General features: G+C 43.8%; 1 protein-coding gene across 5 annotated transcripts in view; it reads right to left on the bottom strand.

Annotated features, from left to right (window-relative positions):
• The window catches only part of nlgn2a (neuroligin 2a), a 236,323-nt gene that overhangs the window by 64,451 nt on the left and 147,572 nt on the right, over positions 1-24,300 (bottom strand). For all 5 annotated transcript variants that reach the window (XM_055938271.1, XM_055938272.1, XM_055938269.1 and 2 more), the window contains one exon: positions 20,454-20,603. In XM_055938271.1, coding sequence (XP_055794246.1) covers positions 20,454-20,603 — 150 coding nt within the window. The remainder of the gene's footprint in view (positions 1-20,453; positions 20,604-24,300) is intronic.

Raw genomic sequence — 24,300 nt, 5'->3', positions numbered from 1 at the left:
GTGTGTGTGTGTGTGTCTGCGTGCGTGCGCTAGTCTCTTCACCCCAGTGCTCGGTCACTCATGCTGATAGGAGGAGAAGGCTAGGCTAATAGGACCTGACGAGAGAAAGCTTAGCGCGGTCCTCGCCAAACCAGCCACGCTAGTCGCTATAGCTGCTCAACCCTGCACTCTAACACCTGCTGGACCAGGGATGAACGCACGCACTCATTACTAGCGCACCTGACGCCAACTCACACACCAGACCAAACCGCTCCAGTAATCTATAGGAAGTTTGGTAGTTGAGGGAGAGGGTAGGAGAGATACGGTTGAGAGAGGTGGGATAGTACCAAATTAGAGGAGTTAGGTACACGTGTGGAGCTAGATTGTGTTCAATCTATAGCAGATAATATTATAGCAGATAATACTGTATGACTACACACTGACTAGTCATGTGTCTGAAATGGACAGGGTGAATGAGTGAAAGAGAGAGAGAGATGAACAGACCGATTTAAAACGGAGGTAGACGAAGACAAGTGGTCCCGAGGTTTGGGTGGACGGAACATTTTGTTAGGAAAAGTCGAAAAAAGAGAAATACACCTATGCAGACAGCAAAGGAGAGAGGGATGGGGTGAAAAGGGGGAGGGGGGGGACAGAAGCACTGGTATGGACGGATGAGATGGAAGGGATGGCTATTACCGTTTGAGACACATGCATTGCATCGGGGAAAGACGCGAGGAGCGAGTGATGGACGCAGAAGACAACGGGAAGAGAAGAGGAGAGGACAGCAGGATGTACGTGAGATGGAGAAAGGAGAAGAGTGTGGATGAGAGGAGAGGGGGAGGAAGGGAAATTGTAGTTTGGTGGGGTGAAGAGAGAGGATACTTGAAGAACAGTCGAGGTAGTCTGGAGAGATGCAGAGAGAAAGAAAGAGAGGGAGAGAGTGAAAGAGAGAGAGAGAGAGAGAGAGAGCGGAATATAGTTCTTAGAGAAGTAGAGTGGAGCAGGGAAAGGGGAAGGCGAAGAGAGAATTCACTTGGACAGCTGTCATAACAGTTTCCCCCTACTGTCTGACTGGACTGGTCTGACCTAGCTGAACTATGGAGAGAGCAGGGGAGAATGACTGCCCCCTCTCATTGAAGCCACGGAAGTTCAAGACCGACCGCGCTACTGCAGGCGTTGTTAGCAGAAAACAGGATCCCGATTATAGGGAATGGAAAAATGGCAATCTTCATGTTAAAAAAATAATACAATTCTAAGACAATCAAGGTTCCAATAATTGCTTCTAATAGACCAGATGTATTTCCTTGAACCAATTATTTTTAGTTAATTGCCAATGGCAGCCTGCAGTACCCTGGTTGGCCTCCAATTTGATTTATTCAATAAGAGGGGGCAGCACTGAGCTAGCCTTCACACACAGCACAGACACATTCACATACAGCACAGTCACACACAGCACAGTCACATTCACACACAGCACAGTCACATTCACACACAGCACAGACATGTTCACACACAGCACAGACACATTTGCCAATTTTGCTTCACTGAAAATTGCAATTGTCAAGCATATTTTTTATTGAATACATACACTAAAACTGCACTTAGACATGAAGATAAATATATGTAAACTACAGCATAGATATGGCAAAATGTGCATGAAACAGTGAAATCTATTCCCTCTTTCATTTAGTCGTCTTAAAACACATCCTTCACAGAATGCAGTGACATCATAAAGATCATTCCAGCAACGTATCTGCTCAGAGCTTAATGTTTTGACGTATAAATAAGAAAACAGAGAGAGAGAGAGAGAGAGAGAGAGAAAAAACAGATCTTGAGCCCAATTTACGACTTCTTCTAGTTTGAAAACAAAGAGGTTAAAACCCGGCCAAGATGTCAGATTGACTGCCAGTTGAGTGTTCACAAAACACAGGCAGCGAACAAAGCCCACAAAGCCACCCAAATATGAATTGTTTACATTCGAGAGGGAATGCCTTGCTTTTGTTCAACTTGTTTCTCTAAAACCAAGAATAGATCATTGGAATATAGTGTACAACAAGTATTTGTAGAGATTTGTTTCAGAACACACTCTACACTTTGATCTAAAACCTCTTATTCAGTAGAGTTGGGTCAGCCATTTTCATAGAGGCATTTCTCTAGTCTTTGTGAGAGTTTTTTCCCCCTCATACTTTTCACCCTGTCCCTTTTTCCCCTTTCTCCAGTCAGCCAATTAATGAGCATATTTGTTTCATTCCAATAAACCAACAGAGGGATGAGAGAGGAAAAGAGATCAGAACAGAGGGATGAGAGAGGAAAAGAGATCAGAACAGAGGGATGAGAGAGGAAATGAGATCAGAACAGAGGGATGAGAGAGGAAATGAGATCAGAACAGAGGGATGAGAGAGGAAATGAGATCAGAACAGAGGGATGAGAGAGGAAATGAGATCAGAACAGAGGGATGAGAGAGGAAATGAGATCAGAACAAAGGGATGAGAGAGGAAATGAGATCAGAACAGAGGGATGAGAGAGGAAGGTCCAGCTTAGAAGACCATGACTGGTAGAGCGAAGAAGGAGTTGCGTGTGTGTGTGTGTGTGTGTGTGTGTGTGTGTGTGCGTGCGTGCGTGCGTGCGTGCGTGCGTGCGTGCGTGTGACTGACAGACTGGAGAAAAATAAGTTACTGGTAGGCAAACGCATCCCGAACAGATATAGAAATTAGATATAGATGTATGCCACAGATAGCTTCTAGAGCTATTCTAGCATTATACCAGACTTAGCAATGGCTGTAAATCCTTTGTGATTCTGCCGGTTCCTCCAGAGTGTGTGTGTGTGTGTGTGTGTGTGTGTGTGTGTGTGTGTGTGTGTGTGTGTGTGTGTGTGTGTGTGTGTGTGTGTGTGTGTGTGTGTGTGTGTGTGTGGTGTGTGGTGTGTGGTGTGTGGTGTGTGTGTGTGTGGAGGCTTGATAATGTAGACAGATGTACAATGCCTTCTGAAAGTATTCATACCTATTTTGTCGTGTCACAGCCTGAATTCAAAATGGATTAAATATTATTTTTTTAAATGAAAACATGTTTTTATACAATTTTGCAAATCTCTCATTTATATAAGTATTCTCATCCCTGAGTCAATACTTTGTACAAGCCCATTTGGAAGCAATTACTACTGTGAGTCTTTCTGGGTAAGTCTCTAACAGCTTTCAACACCTGGATTGTGCAACATTTGCCTGTCAAATTGGTTGTTGATCATTGCTAGACAACCATTTTCAGGTTTTGCCATAGATTGTCAAGTAAGTTTAAGTCAAAACTGTAACGGCCACTCAGGAACATTCACTGTCTTCTTGGTAAGCAACTCCAGTTTAGATTTGGCCTTGTCTTTAAGGCTATTTCCTGCTGAAAGGTGAATCAATCTCCCAGTGCATTGCTTTCTCACATTTTTTGCAGTATTACTTTAGTGCCTTGTTGCAAACAGCATACATGTTTTGGAATATTTATTTTCTGTACAGGGTTCTTTCTTTTCACTCTGTCAATTAGGAAAGTATTGTAGAATAACTACAATGTTGTTGATCCGTCTTATCAAAGCCTATAAACTCTAACTGTTTCACCATTGGCCTCATGATTAGCGGTTTTCTTCCTCTCCGGCAACTAAGTTAAGAAGGACACCTGTATCTTTGTAGTGACTGTGTATATTAAAACCTCTCTTGGGTACGTGAGACGTTAGCGTCCCACCTCTTCAAAAGCCAGTGAAACTGCTGGGCGCCAAGTTCAAATACAGAAATACTCATTATAAAAATTCAGAAAACAAAACATATTTTACATAGGTTTAAAGATGAACTTCTTGTGAATCCAACCACGGTGTCAGATTTAAAAAATGCTTTACGGCGAAAGCATACCTTACGATTATTTAAGAACATAGCCCACTAGACAATTCATTACAAACAGTAACCAGCCAAGTAGAAGAGAGTCAGAGTCAGAAATAGAGATAAAACTAATCCCTTACCTTTGATGATCTTCATATGGTTACACTCAGCAGACATTCATTTATTTTGTTCGATAAAGTCTCTTTATATATACGTTTTCTTCAGTAATCCACGGGCTCAAATGCAGTCAAAACAGGAAGACAAAAAAATCCAAATTGTATCCGTAAAGTTCATAGAAACATGTCAAACGATGTTTATATTCAATCCTCAGGTGGTTTTTAGCCTAAATAATCGATAATATTTCAACCGGACAATAACGTTGTCAATTTAAAAGGTAAACAAGAATTGCTATCTCTCTGTTGCGCGCATGAAAAAGCTCTGCGACACTTTAGGGTCCACTCATTCCGAATGCTCTTATTCCCTAATTTTTCAGAATACAAGCCTGAAACTATTTCTAAAGACTGCCGATATCTACTGGAAGGCATAGGAACTGCAATCTGAGTCCTAAGTCAATGGATTCTGTAATGGCATTGAGTATAAAACTACAAAACCCCCCAAAAAAACGACTTCCTGAATGGATTTTTCTCAGGTTTTCACTGCCAAATCAGTTCTGTTATACTCACAGACACTATATTAACAGTTTTTGAAACTTTAGAGTGTTTTCTATCCAAATCTATATGCATATCATATCTTCTGGGCCCGAGAAGCAGGCAGTTTAATTTGGGCATGCATTTCATCCAAAATTCAGAATGCTGCCCCCTACCCTAGTGAAGTTAATACACTCTCCAAAGTGATACACTCCACGCTCCACACGCTCTCTTTCCATGCACTTTCCAGACAGACCTAGGCCCGCCTGTCACTCTTTTGTTGTTGCTTGACCACAAGACACTTGTTCAGTCTCCATGGTCAATGCAGCACATGCAACAATGTTGATGACAACGATGCTGTTTCGACTTTGCGTCTTAATATATATCCACAAGAGTTTTATAATTACACTATTATTTTTGTTTCTTGCATCTGCAAACAGCTAGTGTGTCTTTTCTTAGCAAGTTGTGGCTAAATCGTGTTAGCCACTAATGCTAATAGCTAGTTAGCTGTCGAGCTAAGAAATGTACTGAGACAGAGCAAACGTAGCTACAGTTGAAGTCAGAAGTTTACATACACTTAGGTTGGAGTCATTAAAACTTGTTTTTCAACCACTCCACAAATTTATTGTTAACAAACTGTAGTTTTGGCAAGTTGGTTAGGACATCTACTTTGTGCATGACACAAGTCATTTTCCCAACAATTGTTTAAAGGAAGATTATTTCACTTATAACTCACTGTATCACAATTCCAGTGGGTCAGAAGTTTACATGTACTAAGTTGACTGTGCCTTTAATCAGCTTGGAACATTTCAGAAAATGATGTCATGGCTTTAGAAGCTTCTGATAGGCTAATTGACATACTTTTAGTCAATTGGAGGTATACCTGTGGATGTATTTCAAGGCCTACCTTCAAACTCAGTGCATCTTTGCTTGACATCATGGGAAAATCAAAAGAAATCATCCAAGACCTCAGAATTTTTTTGTTGTAGAAGTCTGGTTCATCCTTGGGAGCAATTTCCAAATGCCTGAAGGTACCACGTTCAACTGTACAAACAATACTACACAAGCAAAAACACCATGGGACCACGCAGCCATCATACCGCTCAGGAAGGAGACAATCAGAATGGAGAAAGACCAATTGAAATTCCTTAAAATGTATGTGTTGATACCCAATGGTAACACACTACTCATAAAGCACATTTAGAATTTGTATTATTCAAAAACATTAAATATTGTCAAACACTGTCCAAAATTAGAAAAATACTGTGATGTGATATTTTGGCCATATTGTCCAGCCCTACTTTACCATGCTCAAATGGATATTCAATGTCTGCTTTGTTTACCCATCTATCAATAGCTTTCCTTCTTTGCGAGGCATTGGAAAACCTCCCTGGTCATTGTGGTTGAATCCGTGTTTGAAATTAACTGCTCGACTGAGGGACCTTACAGATTATTGTATGTGTGGTGTACAGAGAGGAGGTCATTCAAAAATATTGTTAAACAGGATTATTGCACACAGAGTGAGTCCATGCAACTTACAAAACATGACCAAAAGTATGTGGACACATGCTCATCAAACATGTCATTCCAAAATCATGGGAATTAATATGGAGTTGGTCCTCCCTCTGCCGCTTCACTCTTCTGGGAAGGTGTTCCACTCGATGGTGGAACATTGCTGTGGTTACTTGCTTCCATTCAGCCACAAGAGCATTAGTGAGGTCAGGCATTGATGTTGGGCAATTAGGCCTGGCTCACAGTCGGCATTCCAATTCAGCCCAAAGGTGTTCAGTGCAAGACAGTCAAGTTCTTCCACACCGACCTCGAACAAACCATTTCTGTATGGACCGCTTTTGTGCACAAGGGCATTGTCATGTTGAAACAAGAAAGGGCCTTCCCCAAATTGTTGCCACAAAGTTGGAAGCACAGAATCATCTAGAACAGGTATTCCCAAACTGGGGTACGCGCAATGCCATCGGGAGTACGTCAACTAAATATATGATTCACATTTTTTTAAATTAAAAAGGCAGTCCCGTTCTGTGAGCTTGTGTGGCCTACCACTTCACGGCTGAGCCGTTGTTGCTCCTAGACGTTTGCACTTTAAAATAACAGCACTTACAGTTGACTGGTGCAGCTCTAGCAGGGCAGACATTTGACGAACTGACTTGTTGAAAAGGTGGCATCCTATGACGGTGCCACGTTGAAAGTCACTGTGCTCTTCAGTAAGGCCATTCTACTGCCAATGTTTGTCTCTGCAGATTGCATGGTTGTGTGCTCAATTTTACACAACGGTCAGCAACGGCTGTGGCTGAAATAGCCGATTCCACTAATTTGTAGGGGTGTCTACATACTTTTGTTTATATAGTGTGTTATGTGACTCGTTAAGCACATTTTTACTCCTGAACTTATTTAAGCTTCCCATAACAAAGGGGTTGAATACTTACTGACTCAAGACATTTCAGTTTTTCATTTGTTATTAATTCCACTTTGATATTATAGGGTATTGTGTGTAGGCCGGTGACAAAAAATATCAATTTAATCCATTTTAAATTCAGGCTGTAACATAACAAAATCTGGAAAATGTCAAGGTGTGTGACTACTTTCTGAAGGCACTACTTTGTCTCTACAGATAGGGGTTAAGCCAGAGCATACTGCCCACTGAGGAGGGATACACAACCTTCAGAGAGCCCTATCACAATCCAACCATCAAAACTCCTGTGGCTAAGTCTACGTATCAAATGGCACCTTCTTCCCTATGTAGTGCACTACTTTTGACCAGGGCACAATATTGGGAATTGGGGGCCATTTAAGACACTAGCCTCTCTCTCCAACTAATCACACAGTAGGTGTCCTGTCATTTTGAAAGCTGATCGGCTCACAGAGCCGATTCCCTGTGCGAGGGTGCCAAGTTTAATAAGCATTGTCAGCATTGGTTGTTTTTAACAGTAGCTATATTCATTAGCTAATGTACGCTCCAGAGAGAGAGACTGAGTATTACACTGTAGGAACAAAAAGTGACATTAGCAAACCACAAGGGCAGCATTGTTAGAGCAATGGTTAAGTAAGCGAATAAAATCGATGTGTTCTGGTTACAGAAACAATAAAATAGATCTCGATTGAGACACTACTTCAGTCTCCTTCATAATGACGGTGTATGCAGTTGTTTTTGTGTGTGCGTGCGTATTCGTGTAAGTGTGTGTGTGTTCACACGTGTCTATGTGTGTGTCTGTCTACCGCGCTGCTCTGCTGCTTTCCTGGTCTCCGAACGCAACGTGCCGTGAAGACAAACTTTGAGCAAACGCAGCGGTACATATCAACCCTTCCCTTTAGGTTAGACTAAGTAACTGAGGTTCGTTTAGGCAGCCTGATTGGCAAGGGGTGGTTCCTCCAAGATTCAGCGGTTAATTTGTTTATTAGCTTCAACAGCTTGCTAATGAGCTGCCAATACCGCCTGCTGCCTGGTGCTTGGTGCTTTCTGCCTGGTGAAGAGAGAGAAGTGGGAGAATCCCAGGTGTGTAACGCACATACACTATACAGATGAAGTCGGAAGTTTACATACACTTAGGTTGGAGTCATTAAAACTAGTTTTTCAACCAATCCACAAATTTCTTGTTAACAAACTATAGTTTTGGAAAGTCAGTTAGGACATCTACTTTGTGCATGACAAGTCCTTTTTCCAACAATTGTTTAAAGACAGATTATTTCACTTATAATCCAGTGGGTCAGACGTTTACATACACTGAGTTGACTGTGCGTTTTAACAGCTTGGAAAATTACAGAAAATTATGTCATGGCTTTAGAAGCTTCTGATAGGCTAATTGACATCATTTGAGTCAATTGGAGGTGTACCTGTGGTTGTATTTCAAAGCCTACCTTCAAACCCAGTGCCTCTTTGCTTGACATCATGGGAAAATCTAAAGAAATCAGCCAAGACCTCAGAAAAAGTCTGGTTCATCCTTGGGAGAAATTTCCAAATGCCTGAAGGTACCACGTTCATCTGTACAAACAATAGTACGCAGGTATAAACACCATGGGACCACGCAGCCGTCATACCGCTCAGGAAGCAGACGCGTTCTGTCTCCTAGAGATGAACGTACTTTGGTGCGAAAAGTGCAAATCAATCCCAGAACAACAGCAAAGGACCTTGTGAAGATGCTGGAGGAAACAGGTACAAATGTATCTATATCCACAGTAAAACAAGTCCTATATCAACATAACCTCAGCAAGGAAGATTGTGCTTTTTGGAGAAATGTCCTCTGGTCTGATGAAACAAAAATAGAACTGTTTGGCCATAATGACCATCGTTATGTTTGGAGGAAAAAGGGGGAGTCTTGCAAGCCGAAGAACACCCAACCATCCATAAAGCACGGGGGTGGCAGCATCATGTTGCGGGGGTGCTTTGCTGCAGGAGGGACTGGTGCGCGTCACAAAATAGATGGCATCATGAGAAAGGAAAAGTATTTGGATATATTGAAGCAACATCTCAAGACATCAGTCAGGAAGTTATAGCTTGGTCGCAAATGGGTCTGCCAAATGGACAATGACCCCAAGCATACTTCCAAAAGTTGTGGCAAAATGGCTTAAGGACAACAAAGTCAAGGTATTGGAGTGGCCAACACAAAGCCCTGACCTCAACCCTATAGAAAAGTTGTGGGCAGAAATGAAAAAGTGTGTGCGTTACACCAGCTCTGTCAGGAGGAATGGGCCAAAATTCACCCAACTTATTGTGGGAAGCTTGTGGAAGGCTACCCAAAACGTTTGACCCAAGTTAAACAATTTAAAAGGCAATGCTACCAAATAATAATTGAGTGTATGTAAACTTCTGACCCACTGGGAATGTGATGAAAGAAATAAAAGCTGAAATAAATCATTCTCTCAACTATTATTCTGACATTTCACATTCTTAAAATAAAGTGGTGATCCTAGCTGACCTAAGACAGGGAATTTTTACTTGGATTAAATGTCAGGAATGTTGAAAAACTTAGTTTAAATGTATTTGGCTAAGGTGTGTGTAAACTTCCGACTTCAACTGCATATACAAAAGTATGTGGGCACCCCTTCAAATTAGTGGAATCAGCTATTTCAGCCACATCTTTTGCTGACCGGTGTATAAAATCAAGCACACAGATATGTCATCTCCATTGAAAAACACTGGCAGTAGAATGGCCAGTATTTAAGAGCTCAGTGACCTTCAACGTGGCACCGTAATAGGATGCCGCCTTTCCAACAAGTCAGCTCATCACATTTCTGCCCTGCTAGAGCTGCCCCCGGTCAACGATAAGGGCTGTTGTTGTGAAGTGGAAACGTCTAGAAGCGAAGTGGTAGACCACACAAGCTCACAGAACGGGACCGCCGAGTGCTGAAGCGCTTAGCGTGTAAAAAATAAATGTCTGTCCTCGGTTGCAACATTCACTACCGAATTCCAAACTGCCTCTGGAAGCCAGGTCAGCACGAGAACTGTTTGTCGGGAACTTAATGAAATGAGTTTCCATGGCCGAGCAGCCGCACACAAGCCTGAGATCACCATGCGCAATGTCAAGCGTCGGCTCGAGTGGTGTGAAGCTTCCCGCCGTTGAACTCTTTAGTAGTTCCTTAAAAGTATTTTTACTTAAGTACTTTGCAACATTGCATACATGCACTCATGCATGTAGACTTGCATGTGGATACACCCACACATACAAACATAAGTTCCCCAAATCCCTCCTTAATGTGTGCTCAGCATCAACTCCTATCTACTTTCAACTCCTATCAACTCCTATAAACTTTCAACTCCTATCAACGTGTACGTGGAGTGAGTGAATAAGTATGTATGTGTGTGTGTGTGTGTGTGTGTGTGTGTGTGTGTGTGTGTGTGTGTGTGTGTGTGTGTGTGTGTGTGTGTGTGTGTGTGTGTGTGTTTGTGTATAAGTTGTAAGTGTCTGTACAGGTATGAGCAAGTGTGTGTGTGTGAGAGGTGTGTGTACATGATTTAAATCCACAATTTACCTGACTTAATTACAAGACGGCTCTGTCTGTGTAATGACCTGGGTGTGATTTGCATAGAGGGGAAGGAGGGCACGAGGTGTGTGTTTGTGTGTGTGTGTGTGTTTGTGTGTGTGTGGGGCCGAGTAAAGGGTGTAACTACAGCTGTGCAGCTGAGCACCCTATAGCTAGGAGACAGGTGATGGAGCGGACAGGGGAAGAGGGGGGCATACTCCGGTCACGGCCAGCCTAGGAGGTGCCCTACCTGGGGGGAGAGGGGCATGGGGCTGGAGCACAGGCTGGAGCACAGAGCGATGGAAAGATAGCAGGTGCTAGAGCAGAGGCCAGGATTTGGAGGGAGAGAGAGCGAAAGAGAGAGAGAGAGGGAGAGAGAGCAAAAGAGAGAGAGAGAGAGAGAGAGAAAAGACAGAAAGAAAGAGAGGGAGAGCGCAGGTGTGGCCTGGACCTAGCAGCTCTCCTAGCAGCTGTTACGAGGCTGTAGAGGGATGAGGGCCAGCTTGTGTTTGGCATGTGTGTGTGTGTGTGTGTGTGTGTGTGTGTGTGTGTGTGTGTGTGTGTGTGTGTGTGTGTGTGTGTGTGTGTGTGTGTGTGTAAACCCATGAGTAACTCCTCTCTCCATCCTCCAATCTCGCCGTCCATCTAGCCTCCTGTCCTTAGCTGCGTGGCTGTCTTCAGCCTTGTGCTCTCAAGGTCTGTGTGTGTCTGGTGTCCTCTCCTCTCTACTGTATATTACGGGCGGTTACCGCGGGTTAAGTAGGAAAGGGGTCTTTCCCTGTCAATCACGCAGCAGCCATTGGTCACATCCTTGACCTTGTCCTTCAGTGTTATTACCATTCTTAATTTATGTGTGTGAGTGTGTGTGTTTGTGTGAGTGTTTGAGGAGTCGTGTGCACATGTGACATGACTAATGCACACATTTGGCCGTATGCATACGCACGCACGCACACACACACACACACACACACACACACACACACACACACACACACACACACCCCTCCCTTCCCCTCTCCCCTCCCCAGAAGCTGCAGTCGCGTAGTGAGGTAGCTGGACCTCCAGAGAGCCAGGGGAAAACCAGGGGGTAGAAGAGAGGGAGTCAGGGGGAGAGAGAGGGAAGGCAGGGTAATGGTGTGAGGAAGGAGAGGTGATGGGGTGAATGTGTAACAAACGATCCGACGCTCCGGAGGATTTTTTCCTGTACTGAAGGTGCAGTAGCCATGACGATCTCCGCTCACAATGGAAACAAATGGAAATGACCAACCGTTTACTCATGTTGTACAGTGCCTCGTGAAAGTGTACACACCCCTTATGACAGTCTTCACATAGTGCTGCCTTAAAATTAAAAGCTAAAAAGGGATTACATTTGATTTTTGTTCATGATCTGCACAGCCTACTCCACATTTTCAAAGTTATAGAAAATTATAGAAAATATTTCTAATTAATATGTATTTATTTATTGTGTCTTGATTGTGTATGTCTTCCCACCCCAGAGTCAATACCTGGTGGAAGCACCTTTGGCAGCCATTACAGCTGTGATTCGTTTTGAATAATATTCTACCAACTCTTAGGGCAACATATGTCCATTGCTTTTATCAACACTGTTCAAGACCAGTACATTTGGTTGGGAATCATTGATGGACAGCAATATTCAAACCTTGCCTCTGATTTTCAAGCAAATTCAAGGCTAGACAACTGAGACTGGACCACTCAGGAACACTCCGAACCTCTTGGAAAGCCATTCTGGTGTATTTTTGGAACAGAAATGTGTGCAATTGTCTCGCTGGAAAAAATTCCTCAATTTTGACCTGGGCTTTGCTCCTTATATATCTCTTCTGATCCTGACTGTCACGTATACTCCCTCTCTCCAGCCTCTAGGTCGTCAGGCTGTTGATTATCCCGCACACCTGTCACCAGCGCCTCATGACCCTCACCTGGACTCCATCACCTCCTTGATTACCTTCCCTAAATCTGTCACTCCCGTTTGGTTCTTTCCTCAGGTGCTGTTGACTCTGTTTCACGTCGGTGCGTTGTTTTGTGTTTCGTGGTTATTGTCTTGTTTATCTATTAAAACACTCACTCCCTGTACTTGCTTTCCGAACATCAGCGCACTCGTTACACTGACAAACTCCCCAGTCCCTGACAATGACAAGCATATCCATAACAGGATGCTGCCACCACAATACTTGAACATGTGTTGCATCGGATTTGACCAAAACCTGTAGTTTTGAATTTAGGCCAAAAAGTGAATGCCTTTAGCGTGTTTCTTGCAGTATTACTTAACTGCCTTGTTGCAAACAGAATTCATGATTTGGAGCTGAGTTTTTAACACAGGCTTCTTTCTTTTCACTTGTCATATAGGCCACTAATGTTGAGTGAATGCAATGTTGTTGATCCCATAGTATTTTCAAGTATTGTGGTGGCAGCATCATGTTATGGGAATGCTTGTCACCGTCAGGGAAGCGGGAGTTTGTTAGGATCAAAATAAATATGAAAGGAGCAAAGCCCAGGTAAAAAGTTAGAGTAAAACCCACCTGTCTTCTGAAAACCTAACCCTGGGAAAGATTTATTTTCCGCTGGCAATTACACACATTTTAATGGTAAAGACACACCAGGATGGCTTTCCAAGAGGTGTTGAGTGATCCTGAAAGGTTCAGTTTCTGTCCTGACTTAAATCTGCTTAAAAGAATCTGAGACAAGGTTTAAATATCGCTGTCCATCAATGATCCCTAGCCAAATGTACTGAGCTTGAGCAATTTTGACTAAAGCAATGTGATGTCTAAGAGTTGTGCAAGGCTGGCAGAATATTATTCAAAATGATTCACAGAAGTACTGGCTGTCAAAGGTGCTTCCACCAGGTATTAACTCTGGGATGTGAAGACATATTTAATCAATACATCCTCATTTATATTTCTTAGTCATTTGGAATAAAAAAAATACAAAAATATTTCACTTTGATAAACGTGGAGTAGGTTGTGTAGATCGGTAGGAAACAAATCCAATTGAATCCCTTTTTAGATGTAATATGTAGCGACTGTATATCAGTTGTGCACGGATAAAAGTCGCATTAAAAGTCATGCCTGACTAGCTCAATAGGATCGAGGTTCGTTTTTACACAGCCACAAACCAGAGGCCTATGGGTTCCGGTCCAAATGTGTGCACTACACAGGGAATAGGGTACCATTTGAGATGCACCCTAGCTTACAGTCCGACTCGTTAGTGGGACAAACGCAAGAAATAGAAAGAGCTCACCATCTAACAGTCCAGGGCTGATTCAGTGAGTGTCAGTCTAGTTGTGATGTATGTCCTGATATTATGTGCTATGTTTCTCCATTAGAAAGACGAGGCGTTTGAGATGTGATACATCTATCAGCATAATCTCACTCATCGGTCATCATTTAGACTGGCCAATGAGGGAGACGGGGACAGAGAAATGGAGGGAGACAGTGGGAGAGAGAGGGGAGGGAATGAGAGAAACCGAGAATAATGGGTACAAAGAGGGTGGAGAAGAGATGGAGGGGAGAGCGGAGAGAGGAGAATAGGAGAAAGAAGGGAGGAGTAGACAGGTGAGGGGAGGGTAGAGAAAGAAGGTAGAGGAGAGGGGGGAGTGAGGGGGGTGAGACAGGAGGTAAAAGAGGAGAGGGGGAGAAGAGAGGAGACTGGGAGTACAGAGGTGAGGAAGAATAGAAGAGAGGGGGAGAAAGGGAAGGTAGAGGAGAGGAGAAGTGGAAGTGAAGGGGGGAGAGACAGAAGGTTTAGGAGGAGAGGGGGAGAGGAGAGGAGAGGAAGAATAGACTAGAGGGGGAGAAAGGGAAGGTAGAGGAAAGGAGAGAAAAAGGGGAGGACAGGGACACTCAGAGGTGAAACAGCGTCTGGTGAACAATGAAGGGGAACGACAGACGTGACATCACTGGCGGGAAAGGAGGGAGCGGGGGGAAGTAATTAGGTGACTGTGTGTGTGTGTTTGAGAGCATGTGTGGGTGTGTCTCATTCAGGCCAGCGGAGGTGCTAATCTCTTCTTCCAGAAAAAAGAAATCAGCCTAGTTATTACTGTCACCTCTCCCTTCTCCTCCCTCTCCTTGTCCAGACCTATCCCTCGTTCTCAAAGTCACACTGCGTTCTCTCTCCTTCTCCCTCTCCCCCTTGACCCTCTCTCCTTCTCATCTACCTCGCTCGATCTCTCCGCCGAGTCAAGAGGACTTTTCGCTTATCAATTCTGCCCGGGGTTGCCATGGAAACGGTCCGGATGGACTTGGTTAGGAGGAAGAAGAGTCTTGTGTGTGTGTGTGTGTGTGTGTGTGTGTGTGTGTGTGTGTGTGTGTGTGTGTGTGTGTGTGTGTGTGTGTGTGTGACAGAGATGGAGGGGAGGTGAATGGACAGAGGGCGTGTGTGTGTGTGTGGAGGAAGGTTGTGGGGGTTCTCTCTGCTGGCGTCTTAATATCTCCTCTAGTCCTGTCAGGACAGATTTCAAACCACAGTCTGGTCCATAGAACCCGCTGTCACTCACCTGAACACACACACTAAGAGGCCCCCCATGGAGCTAGCCTTTCTCTCACTAGGCAGTGTCCTGAATACGAATTCAGTTGACGCTGCGGTCGGTGTCTATGTGTGTGTGCCGATGTTCTGGATAGGATACCACCACTAGACTAGACCACTAGACACCACTAGAACAGAATGTAGACACCACTAGAACAGTAGACACCATCATCCACTAGACCACTAGACACCACTAGAACAGAATGTTTGTGTTTAATGTGAGGTGCATTCTGTGTGCTTGTGTGAGTGTGTGTCAGTGGATGAGTGTGAGTGTGAGTGTGAGTGTGTGTGTGTGTGTGTGTGTGTGTGTGTGTGTGTGTGTGTGTGTGTGTGTGTGTGTGTGTGTGTGTGTGTGTGTGTGTGTGTATCCGTCCTGGCCCGTATTGTATAATTGTACTGTGAATGAATGTGTGCTTCGCTGCAGATTTAAAAAGCAGCTCTGCAGGATTTATTTTTAGCATCACAGGCAAATGCAGCCTTTCTCCTCGCTCTTCTCTCTCTACCGCCTCTCTCTTACAGTACCCCCTCCTTCTCATCTCTTTCACTCTCTTTTCTCATCTCTCAATGCCTTCTCTTGCCCTCTGTCCATTCACCTCCCCTCCATCTCTGTCACACACACACCCACACACACAAGTTTAACATCCTCTCTCCTTTTCTGCTCTACAATGTTCGTCTCTAAATAGATGACTACTTTCTGCTCATCCCTCCCTCTTTCCATCTCTTTCTCTCCATCCCTCTCTTCTCCCGGAGTAGTTCCAGGTCCCACAGCGGTAGTGGTTTCAAAAACCTCATTCCAGTTGAAGTGACGTATGTACTGTACGTATGTGTCGCTAAAGGCAGCAGAGGCAAGGTCCCGTGCTAACTCGGCAGGCTCTCAGGAGCGCTAGGCTACGCTATGCTACGTAGATAAATTACATATTTAACACAGAGAAAGGAATTCCCTCCCGTAGACAGGTGCAGGGCAGCTAGCCCGCTAAAGCACTAACAGGCTACTGTTAAGCTAAAAGCTATTAGCATATTCCTATGTGGCTTGTGTTGGAATGTAGCAATAGCGTAGAGTCAGCCATTGTAGCGCTATAGTGCTAACAGGTTACTGCTAAGAGCTACAGTATGTATGAGAATCCTATACGAGTGTCCACACTGTGGCTTGTGTATTGAAAAGTAGCGCTAGCTATATAGCAATAGCTACATTCTGTATAGAGCCAGTGTACCTCTTTACAAATGCTACTGTGAAGTTAAAAGCTATAAAGAGCCATTATTTTGTCAATTTCAACACTCTGGCACCATGCTACAGTAGCTAAGTAGAGTGGAGTTTTTACTGTGGTGTTACCATGGTAACCACTGTTGTCACTGCCGACCGGATGCTGGTCATGGTTTCAATCAGAGAGTCGGAAAGACGGAGGTGAGGTGTTGGTTTGTTCACACACACACACACACACACACACACACACACACACACACACACACACACACACACACACACACACACACACACACACACACACACACACATTAATTTTAATCAACGCTACAGACGGAGGGAGGTTGAGAGGTGGTTTAAATCAGAGAGAAGAGACAGACAGAGCAGGTTCCAACATGACACAGACACTGGTACAGGGGAAAACGTGCCTGAGGGATGGATGGTGGGGGGAGTAGAGGAGAGGGAGGAAGGGGGATGAAAGTCACCTGGTCAAAGACTGATGTGGAGACTGGGAGAAATACGAGAGCTGGACCTCTCTGTATCCCTTTAAGAGACAAACGTAAATGTAGTGGTTCCACAAATAACCGGTCTCTAAGGGGCTCTAAGTGAGAACGTGAATTCAGTGAATGTCAGGATTTACTCCTACCACTGAAGTCGGAGTATAACAGTGGTAGAGCTGTTCCGCGTTGCGTCGTGCGTTAGAGCAGCTCTTAGCCGTGGTATATTGGCCGTATACCACGCCCCCCTCGGGCCTTATTGCTTAATTATATACCATATCATTCGTGGTTTTGAAACGTCACCATGATCAGCGTCTGAACTGAGATCACACGCAGAGCCTTACAACCGACACTATTCAGGATGGACACACGTACAGTACGCGCTAACACGCGCACACACACATGCATGTACACACACACACACACTCGTTTCACATGAATATGTCATTCATCGCATTGGATATATGAAAAATAAATCTGTTACAATAAAGTTAAAGTGTGTGTGTGTGTGTGTGTGTGTGTGTGTGTGTGTGTGTGTGTGTGTGTGTGTGTGTGTGTGTGTGTGTGTGTGTGTGTGTGTGTGTGTGTGTGTGTGTGTGTGTGTGTGTGTGTGTGTGTGTGTGTCTATAACAGACTATGGGAACAGACTATGGGAGGCACACAGTACAACATAGAGCTATGACTACATGGAACTCTATTCCACATCAAGTAACTCATGCAAGCAGTAGAATCAGATTTAAAAAACAGATAAAAATACACCTTATGTAACTGCTGGGACTGTGAAGAGACACACACACACAGGCACAGACATTCGCATACACACACACACACACACACACACACACACACACACACACACACACACACACACACACACACACACACACACACACACACACACACACGATAACATACGCACTGCATACACACACGTACATGGATTTTGTGTTGTAGATATGTGATAGTAAAGTAGTAGCCTGAGGGCACACACTTAATGTGTTGTGAAATCTGTTGTGAAATGTAATGTTTTAAATAGTACATAACTACCTTAATTTTGCTGGACCCCAGGAAGAGTAGCTGCTGCCTTGGCAGGAACTAATGGGGATCCACAATGAATACAAACACAACATTCTGAAAGTTACAGGTAGCGTACAATACAGGCAGCTTTGACTGCTGCTTTTTGAAGCACGATGCTGTTGCCATTGTTTTCAAAACCGGTACCCGGTTACCTTCAGACGGAGTCCACCATCGTTTTCGTGAGAGTCTCATCTTTCCATAGATACAATCATATTATTATTATTATTATTAGATTATTATTAGATCATATTTTTTAGGCCAAACCGTTCAGATGCTACAGACGTTTTCGTGAGAAGACCGATTTTCGGAACGTTTCATTCTCTGACAAACACCGCTGTAGCTCGGTCACCTTCCACCGCAGATGCAGAAGGCCGCCATTGGCCGATGCCGTATATTGAGATACAGCCCGTATCTGGTACCCCGTACCAGTGCAAAAAAAAGAAATATCTCTAGCTTAAACTGACGGATTTTGATAGGGATTTTATAAACGATGTTACTTAAATTGACGCACCGGTGCGTCAATAGACTCTCGAGGGTGAAATGCTTAGGATGGAATAGAACATGTATGGTACATCTCTATGACTCAGGCATACTGTTTTGTATGAGTGCTAGTGGTTTCAAAAATGCACCATATCTGAGAAGTCCGAGACGTACTTTTCATCTACTTCTATCTACTTTTATCTTCTAAGATGAAAGTCTTGTGATCTATTTTCCTTGCTCTGCTCCGCGCTGGCGTAGTTAAAGTGAAAAATAGGGAAGTATATTTCCGACCCTATAAAGATGTCTTTAATTTGCATGACTACGACTCGCTCCAATATTTCTGTCTTGTAAAAAATATATATATTTAGAAGTGAGCTCAGACTCTGTCTGCACACGAAGCACTTGCATCAGACCAGACCAATCGATGCCAGACCTTACATCAGAGGAACTCTGCAGACAAGAGCAATCAACAGTGGAGTTATGTGAAGGAGAAACTTTGGAGAACACAGATAGTTGAGATACTTCCTTCGTATTGCAATTCTCCTTCATTATCTGTTCCCATCTGTGGTCAGTGAAGAGATGGAGGAAATAGGCAATTTCAGATAGCTGGGAAACAGTGTGTGTGGGTGTGTTCATGTGTGTTAGTGTTGTATGTGTGAGTGTGCCAGACCGGGGCAGAAAATAGTTCAATTTTGTAGTATATTTAAAAATGCAACTTTTCAAATAGTCAAAGCAGTCAAATATAGCTGATATAGAGTTTCAACTAAAAGGCAACTATTTTCTTTGATATTCAAATACTGTTCTCAGAAAAACAAATAATATTTGAAAGTATTTTGAATACCTTTTCAGAAAACCAAATAATATTTAAAAAGGTGTTTGTGAATAAATGAATAAATGCAAGTTATTTAAAAAGAAAAATATTTATTTGATAGCTGCCAAATATTTAATGAAGAACCAAAAACTACAACAGTTAGTTGAATTAGTCTAAATATACGAGCATAAGCACATGGTTTTGAGGGCTTTAAGATGTGAATCTTAATATAGCCTATAGCCTAGAATGAAATACACGAGGGACATGGAATCACCTCTTATGCAGCTTCAAAACGACTAACAAATATATTTTCATAATGAGTGCGACATAAAGTAATACGGTACCACTTGACATGAACTTATTACACATGTTTAGTAACTTTGTGATTATTACAATCGCAGCATTGTTGTTACATAGGACTGCGCTTTATAATTGCATAATAACAGAGTTATTACATAAGTGGAATAAGGAACCGTCCCTATTCCTCTTGTGTGAAGTACTTCCAAAAACTCTCAGCTCAATACTATGCAATTACAAAAGTATCACGTAACAACATGCTAATAAAATGTTGCTAAATAAATTAAAATAAATGACAGTTTTATTGCACGGGTACAAGAACAGTGTTACTGAGAGTGCTAACAGTACCAAAATATGGCTATTAAGTGTCAAAAGAGAACTAAATATCCCAAAACTGCCTTCTTGAATCAACTACAGCCAAGGTAGGTGGAAAAAGATGTTTGTTTTGTATTCTGAGTAAATGATCCCTTATAAAGATGGTATAGTGTGTGTTTGAAACAAGAACACTTACCCTCAGATGGACGAAGACGTACGAAGTTGTTTTTGCTGAGCGTCCAACTTGTTGTGTGTGACGTTTGCAAATGGCTTTGAGTTACTCTGCAGTATTTTCAGGTATCGTGAAATGAATTGCAGCGTTCGACCTTTTCAGTGGCACGTTGGAACCGGCATACAATAGTGGAGTGTCGCAACTTATTTCTACTCATCATCTGAACAAAATATCATTGTTTAATTCGTTTGACTTGATTATCTACACCGGGGGCCTGTTCATGAGAATTTACAGAACGTTCAGAAAGAAACGTATTGTGTAGATCAAACATGACTGTCAGATAGATTGGAATAGTATAGGTGATTGTATGCGCTTTATCATTCCATCTATAACGTGCAGTTCCAGACGCAGCCCAGCCATTAGTTGATGGCAGCCAATCCAACAGTTTCTCAAACGTAGTCACGTCCTGAGATCAGTATTACATTTTTTGGAATACCTAAAACTATAGTTATCCCAGGTCTGGTGTGTGCGTGCAATGTGTGTTAAAGTACGTGCACTGTGTGTGTTTGCAATGTGTGTGTGTGTGTGTGTACACAGCCGTAATCGGAACTTACCGAGGACGCCCAGGCGGTAGTTCATAGTGACCACGATAACGTTGCCGTAGGCGGCGAGGACACTGGCGTCAAACATGTTTCCGGTTCCTTCCATGTAGGAGCCTCCGTGGATAAACAGCATCACTGGCTTCTTCCTACGGTCACGGATGTCTTCAGACACCACACACACACACACACACACACACACACACACACACACACACACACACACACACACACACACACACACACACACACACACACACACACACACACACACACACACACACACACACACACACACACACACACACAAGAAGAGGGAGACAAATAGAAATAGGAAGTGGATGAATGTTCCTCCATCACGAACGAAGAACAACTCTAAAGTCATGTACCTGTAGAATCATCCGTGTGAATTCAGCGGATTCTGTGAGGCAGTGTAGTAGATCTACTGTTTGTATATATAGGGGACGCTGACTTCAATTATGTTTTTATGGTGGTGGTAGTCTGTCTGTCTGTCTGTCAGTGTGTGTGTCTGCCGAGCACCTGGGTTGGAGGATAATTAATATGAGGGCGCAGCAGAGCTGAACAGTAACATAAATAACCACTATAGCATCAGCTTACCAGAGAGAGAGAGAGAGAGGGAGGGAGGAAGAGAGGGCGGGAGAGGCAGAGAGAGAGAGAGAGGCAGAGAGAGAGAGAGAGAGAGAGAGAGAGAGAGAGAGAGAGAGTGGGGGGGGGGGGGGGGGGGGGGGGGGGAGGGGAGGGAGGAGAGAGGGAGGGAGGGAGGCCGGGAGAGAGAGAGAGAGAGAGAGAGAGAGAGAGAGAGAGAGAGAGACAGAGAGAGAGAGAGAGAGATAAAGAGAAGTTATTGGTTGCCAAGTCTGGCTCTATGAAACACAACATGCCATTAAATAGAAGAACTACCTGCTGTAACACACATGTACTGAAACCCATATACACTGATTATACAAAACATTAGGAACACCTGCTCTTTCCATGACATAGACTGACCAGGTCAATCCAGGTGAAAGCTATGATCCCTTAATGATGTCACTTGTTAAATCCACTTCAATCAGTGTAGATGAAATGGAGGAGACATGTTAAAGAAGGATGTTTAAGCCTTGAGGCAATTGAGACATGGATTGTGTATGTGTGCCATTCAGAGGGTGAATGAGCAAGACAAAAGATTCAAGTGCCTTTGAACTGGGTATGGTAGTAGGTGCCAGGCACCGGTTTGTGTCAAGAACTGCAATGCTGCTGGGTTTTTCCCGTGTGTATCAACATTGGTCCACCCCCAAAGGACATCCAGTCCAGTTCATGCCCAGACGAATTGAGGCTTTTCTGAGGGCAATTCAATATTAGGAAGGTGTTCCTAATGTTTTGTACACTCAGTGTAGATTCAGCAACAGATGTACATAACAATCACAGTACACAAAGGGTGGATTCATTACGCCGATCCTGTTGTAAGCCAACGGAACAGAACGGGGAGGAACCTACCTGAATTTGTCCAATAGAAACTCTCATTTTAGTGTGCCGTTTTGCAACTGGTTGGACTAATGTTTACAACCCAGCACACCACATACACAAACTGACACACACACACTGACGCACAAACACAGACAAATACAGTTTGATTTATCCTTTCCTTCCTTCCCTCGCTCTCTTTCTCTCTCGCTCTCCCCATCTTTCCCTCACTCTTTCTCTCTCTCTCTCCCTTCTCTGTCTCTCTCCTCCCTACCTCCCCATCTCCAACCCTCTCTCTCTCTCTCTCCCTTCTCTGTCTCTCTCCTCCCTACCTCCCCATCTCCAACCCTTTCTCTCTCTCTCTCTCTCCCAATCTCTCTCTCTCTCTCTATCGCTCTCTCTCTCTATATATATATATCTCTCTCTCTCTCTCTCCTTCACTTGAACAGCAGCCATTCCATCACACAAACTAACTCTCATTGACTGTTGCCATGGAGACATATTGCAGTCACACATCTCTAACCCCTTGACACCCCTCTGCCATGTCTCCACCTGAAACTCATTTCATTATCCACCAATGACCACCTGCACATCCTATCACACACACACACACACACACACACACACACACACACACACACACACACACACACACACACACACACACACACACACACACACACACACACACACACACACACACACACGAGAGAGAGACATACACACCCAGACAGACACACCCACACACTGACCGACATACATGCACGTAAGCACGCATGTAAGGAGACACGCATGTAAGGAGACACGCATGCACCGGGCACACACCCACCCACCCAATCCACATAGACTGATATGAGCAGAGCTGGCCTCTATCATCCATGGATATGTTACAGGCACAACAACACTGACAGACAGCACAGTGGTCCCCAGGGGATGCAATCTACCTCCCTCTCTTTTCTCCTCTGTCCCTCCCTCTCTTTTCTCCTCTGTCCCTCCCTCTCTTTTCTCCTCTATCCCTCCCTCTCTTTTTTCTCCTCTATCCCTCCCTCCCTCCTTTGTCCTCTATCCCTCCCTCTCTTTTCTCCTTAATCTATCCCTCCCTCTCTGCTCCCTCTCTTTTCTCCTCTATCCCTCCCTCTCTTTTCTTATCTATCCCTCCCTCTCCTATCTCCTCTATCCCTCCCTCTCTTTTCTCTTCTCGTTTCTTCTCTATCCCTCCCTCTCTTTTTTCCCTCTCTTTTCTCCTCTATCCATCTGTCTCTTTTCTCCTCTATGCCTCCCTCTCTTTTCTCCTCTATCTATCCCTCCCTCTCTTTTCTCCTCTACCCTCCCTCTCTTTTCTCCTCTATCCCTCCCTCTCTTTTCTCCTCTATCCCTCCCTCTCTTTTCTCCTCTATCCCTCCCTCTCTTCTCCCTATCTTTTCTCCTCTATCCCTCCCTCTCTTTTCTCCTCTATCCCTCCCTCTCTTCTCCCTCCTTTTCTCAACTATTCATCCATCCCCTTTTCTCTCTTTTACTCTATCAGTCTCCTCTATTCCACAGCATCCCTCTCCTCTCTCTTTCTCTAACAAACTAACTCAGTACCAAATAACATGTCCAATTACTAAAGCCCTACAATACCTAAAGCTCTACAGTACCTAGAGCCCTAGAGTACCTAAAGCCCTACAGTACCTAAAGCCCTAGAGTACCTAAAGCCCTACAATACCTAAAGCCCAACAGTACCTAAAGGCCTACAATACCTAAAGCCCAACAGTACCTAAAGCCCTACAGTACCTAAAGCCCTACAATACCTAAAGCCCTACAGTACCTAAAGCCCTACAGTACCTAAAGCCCTACAATACCTAAAGCACTACAATACCTAAAGCCATACAGTACCTAAAGCCCTACAATACCTAAAGCCCTAGAGTACCTAAAGCCCTACAGTACCTAAAGCCCTACAATACCTAAAGCCCTACAGTACCTAAAGCCCTACAGTACTTAAAGCCCTACAATACCTAAAGCCCTACAGTACCTAAAGCCCTACAGTATCTAAAGCCCTACAGTACCCAAAGCCCTACAATACCTAAAGCCCTACAGTACCTAAAGCCCTACAGTACCTAAAGCCCTACAGTACCTAAAGACCTACAGTACCTAAAGCCCTACAGTACCTAAAGCCCTACAATACCTAAAGCCCTACAGTATCTAAAGCCCTACAGTACCTAACGCCCTACAGTACCTAAAGCCCTACAATACCTAAAGCCCTACATTACCCAAAGCCCTACAATACCTAAAGCCCTACAGTACCCAAAGCCCTACAGTATCTAAAGCCCTACAATACCTTAAAGCCCTACAGTACCTAAAGTCCTACAGTACCTAAAGCCCTACAGTACCTAAAGCCCTACAATACATAGAGCCCTACAAT

Source organism: Salvelinus fontinalis, chromosome 11 (assembly GCF_029448725.1).
Source record: "Salvelinus fontinalis isolate EN_2023a chromosome 11, ASM2944872v1, whole genome shotgun sequence".
NCBI lineage: Eukaryota > Metazoa > Chordata > Actinopteri > Salmoniformes > Salmonidae > Salvelinus > Salvelinus fontinalis.
The sequence above is the reverse complement of the archived record's forward strand: the minus strand, read 5'-3'. Positions and strand labels throughout refer to the sequence as shown.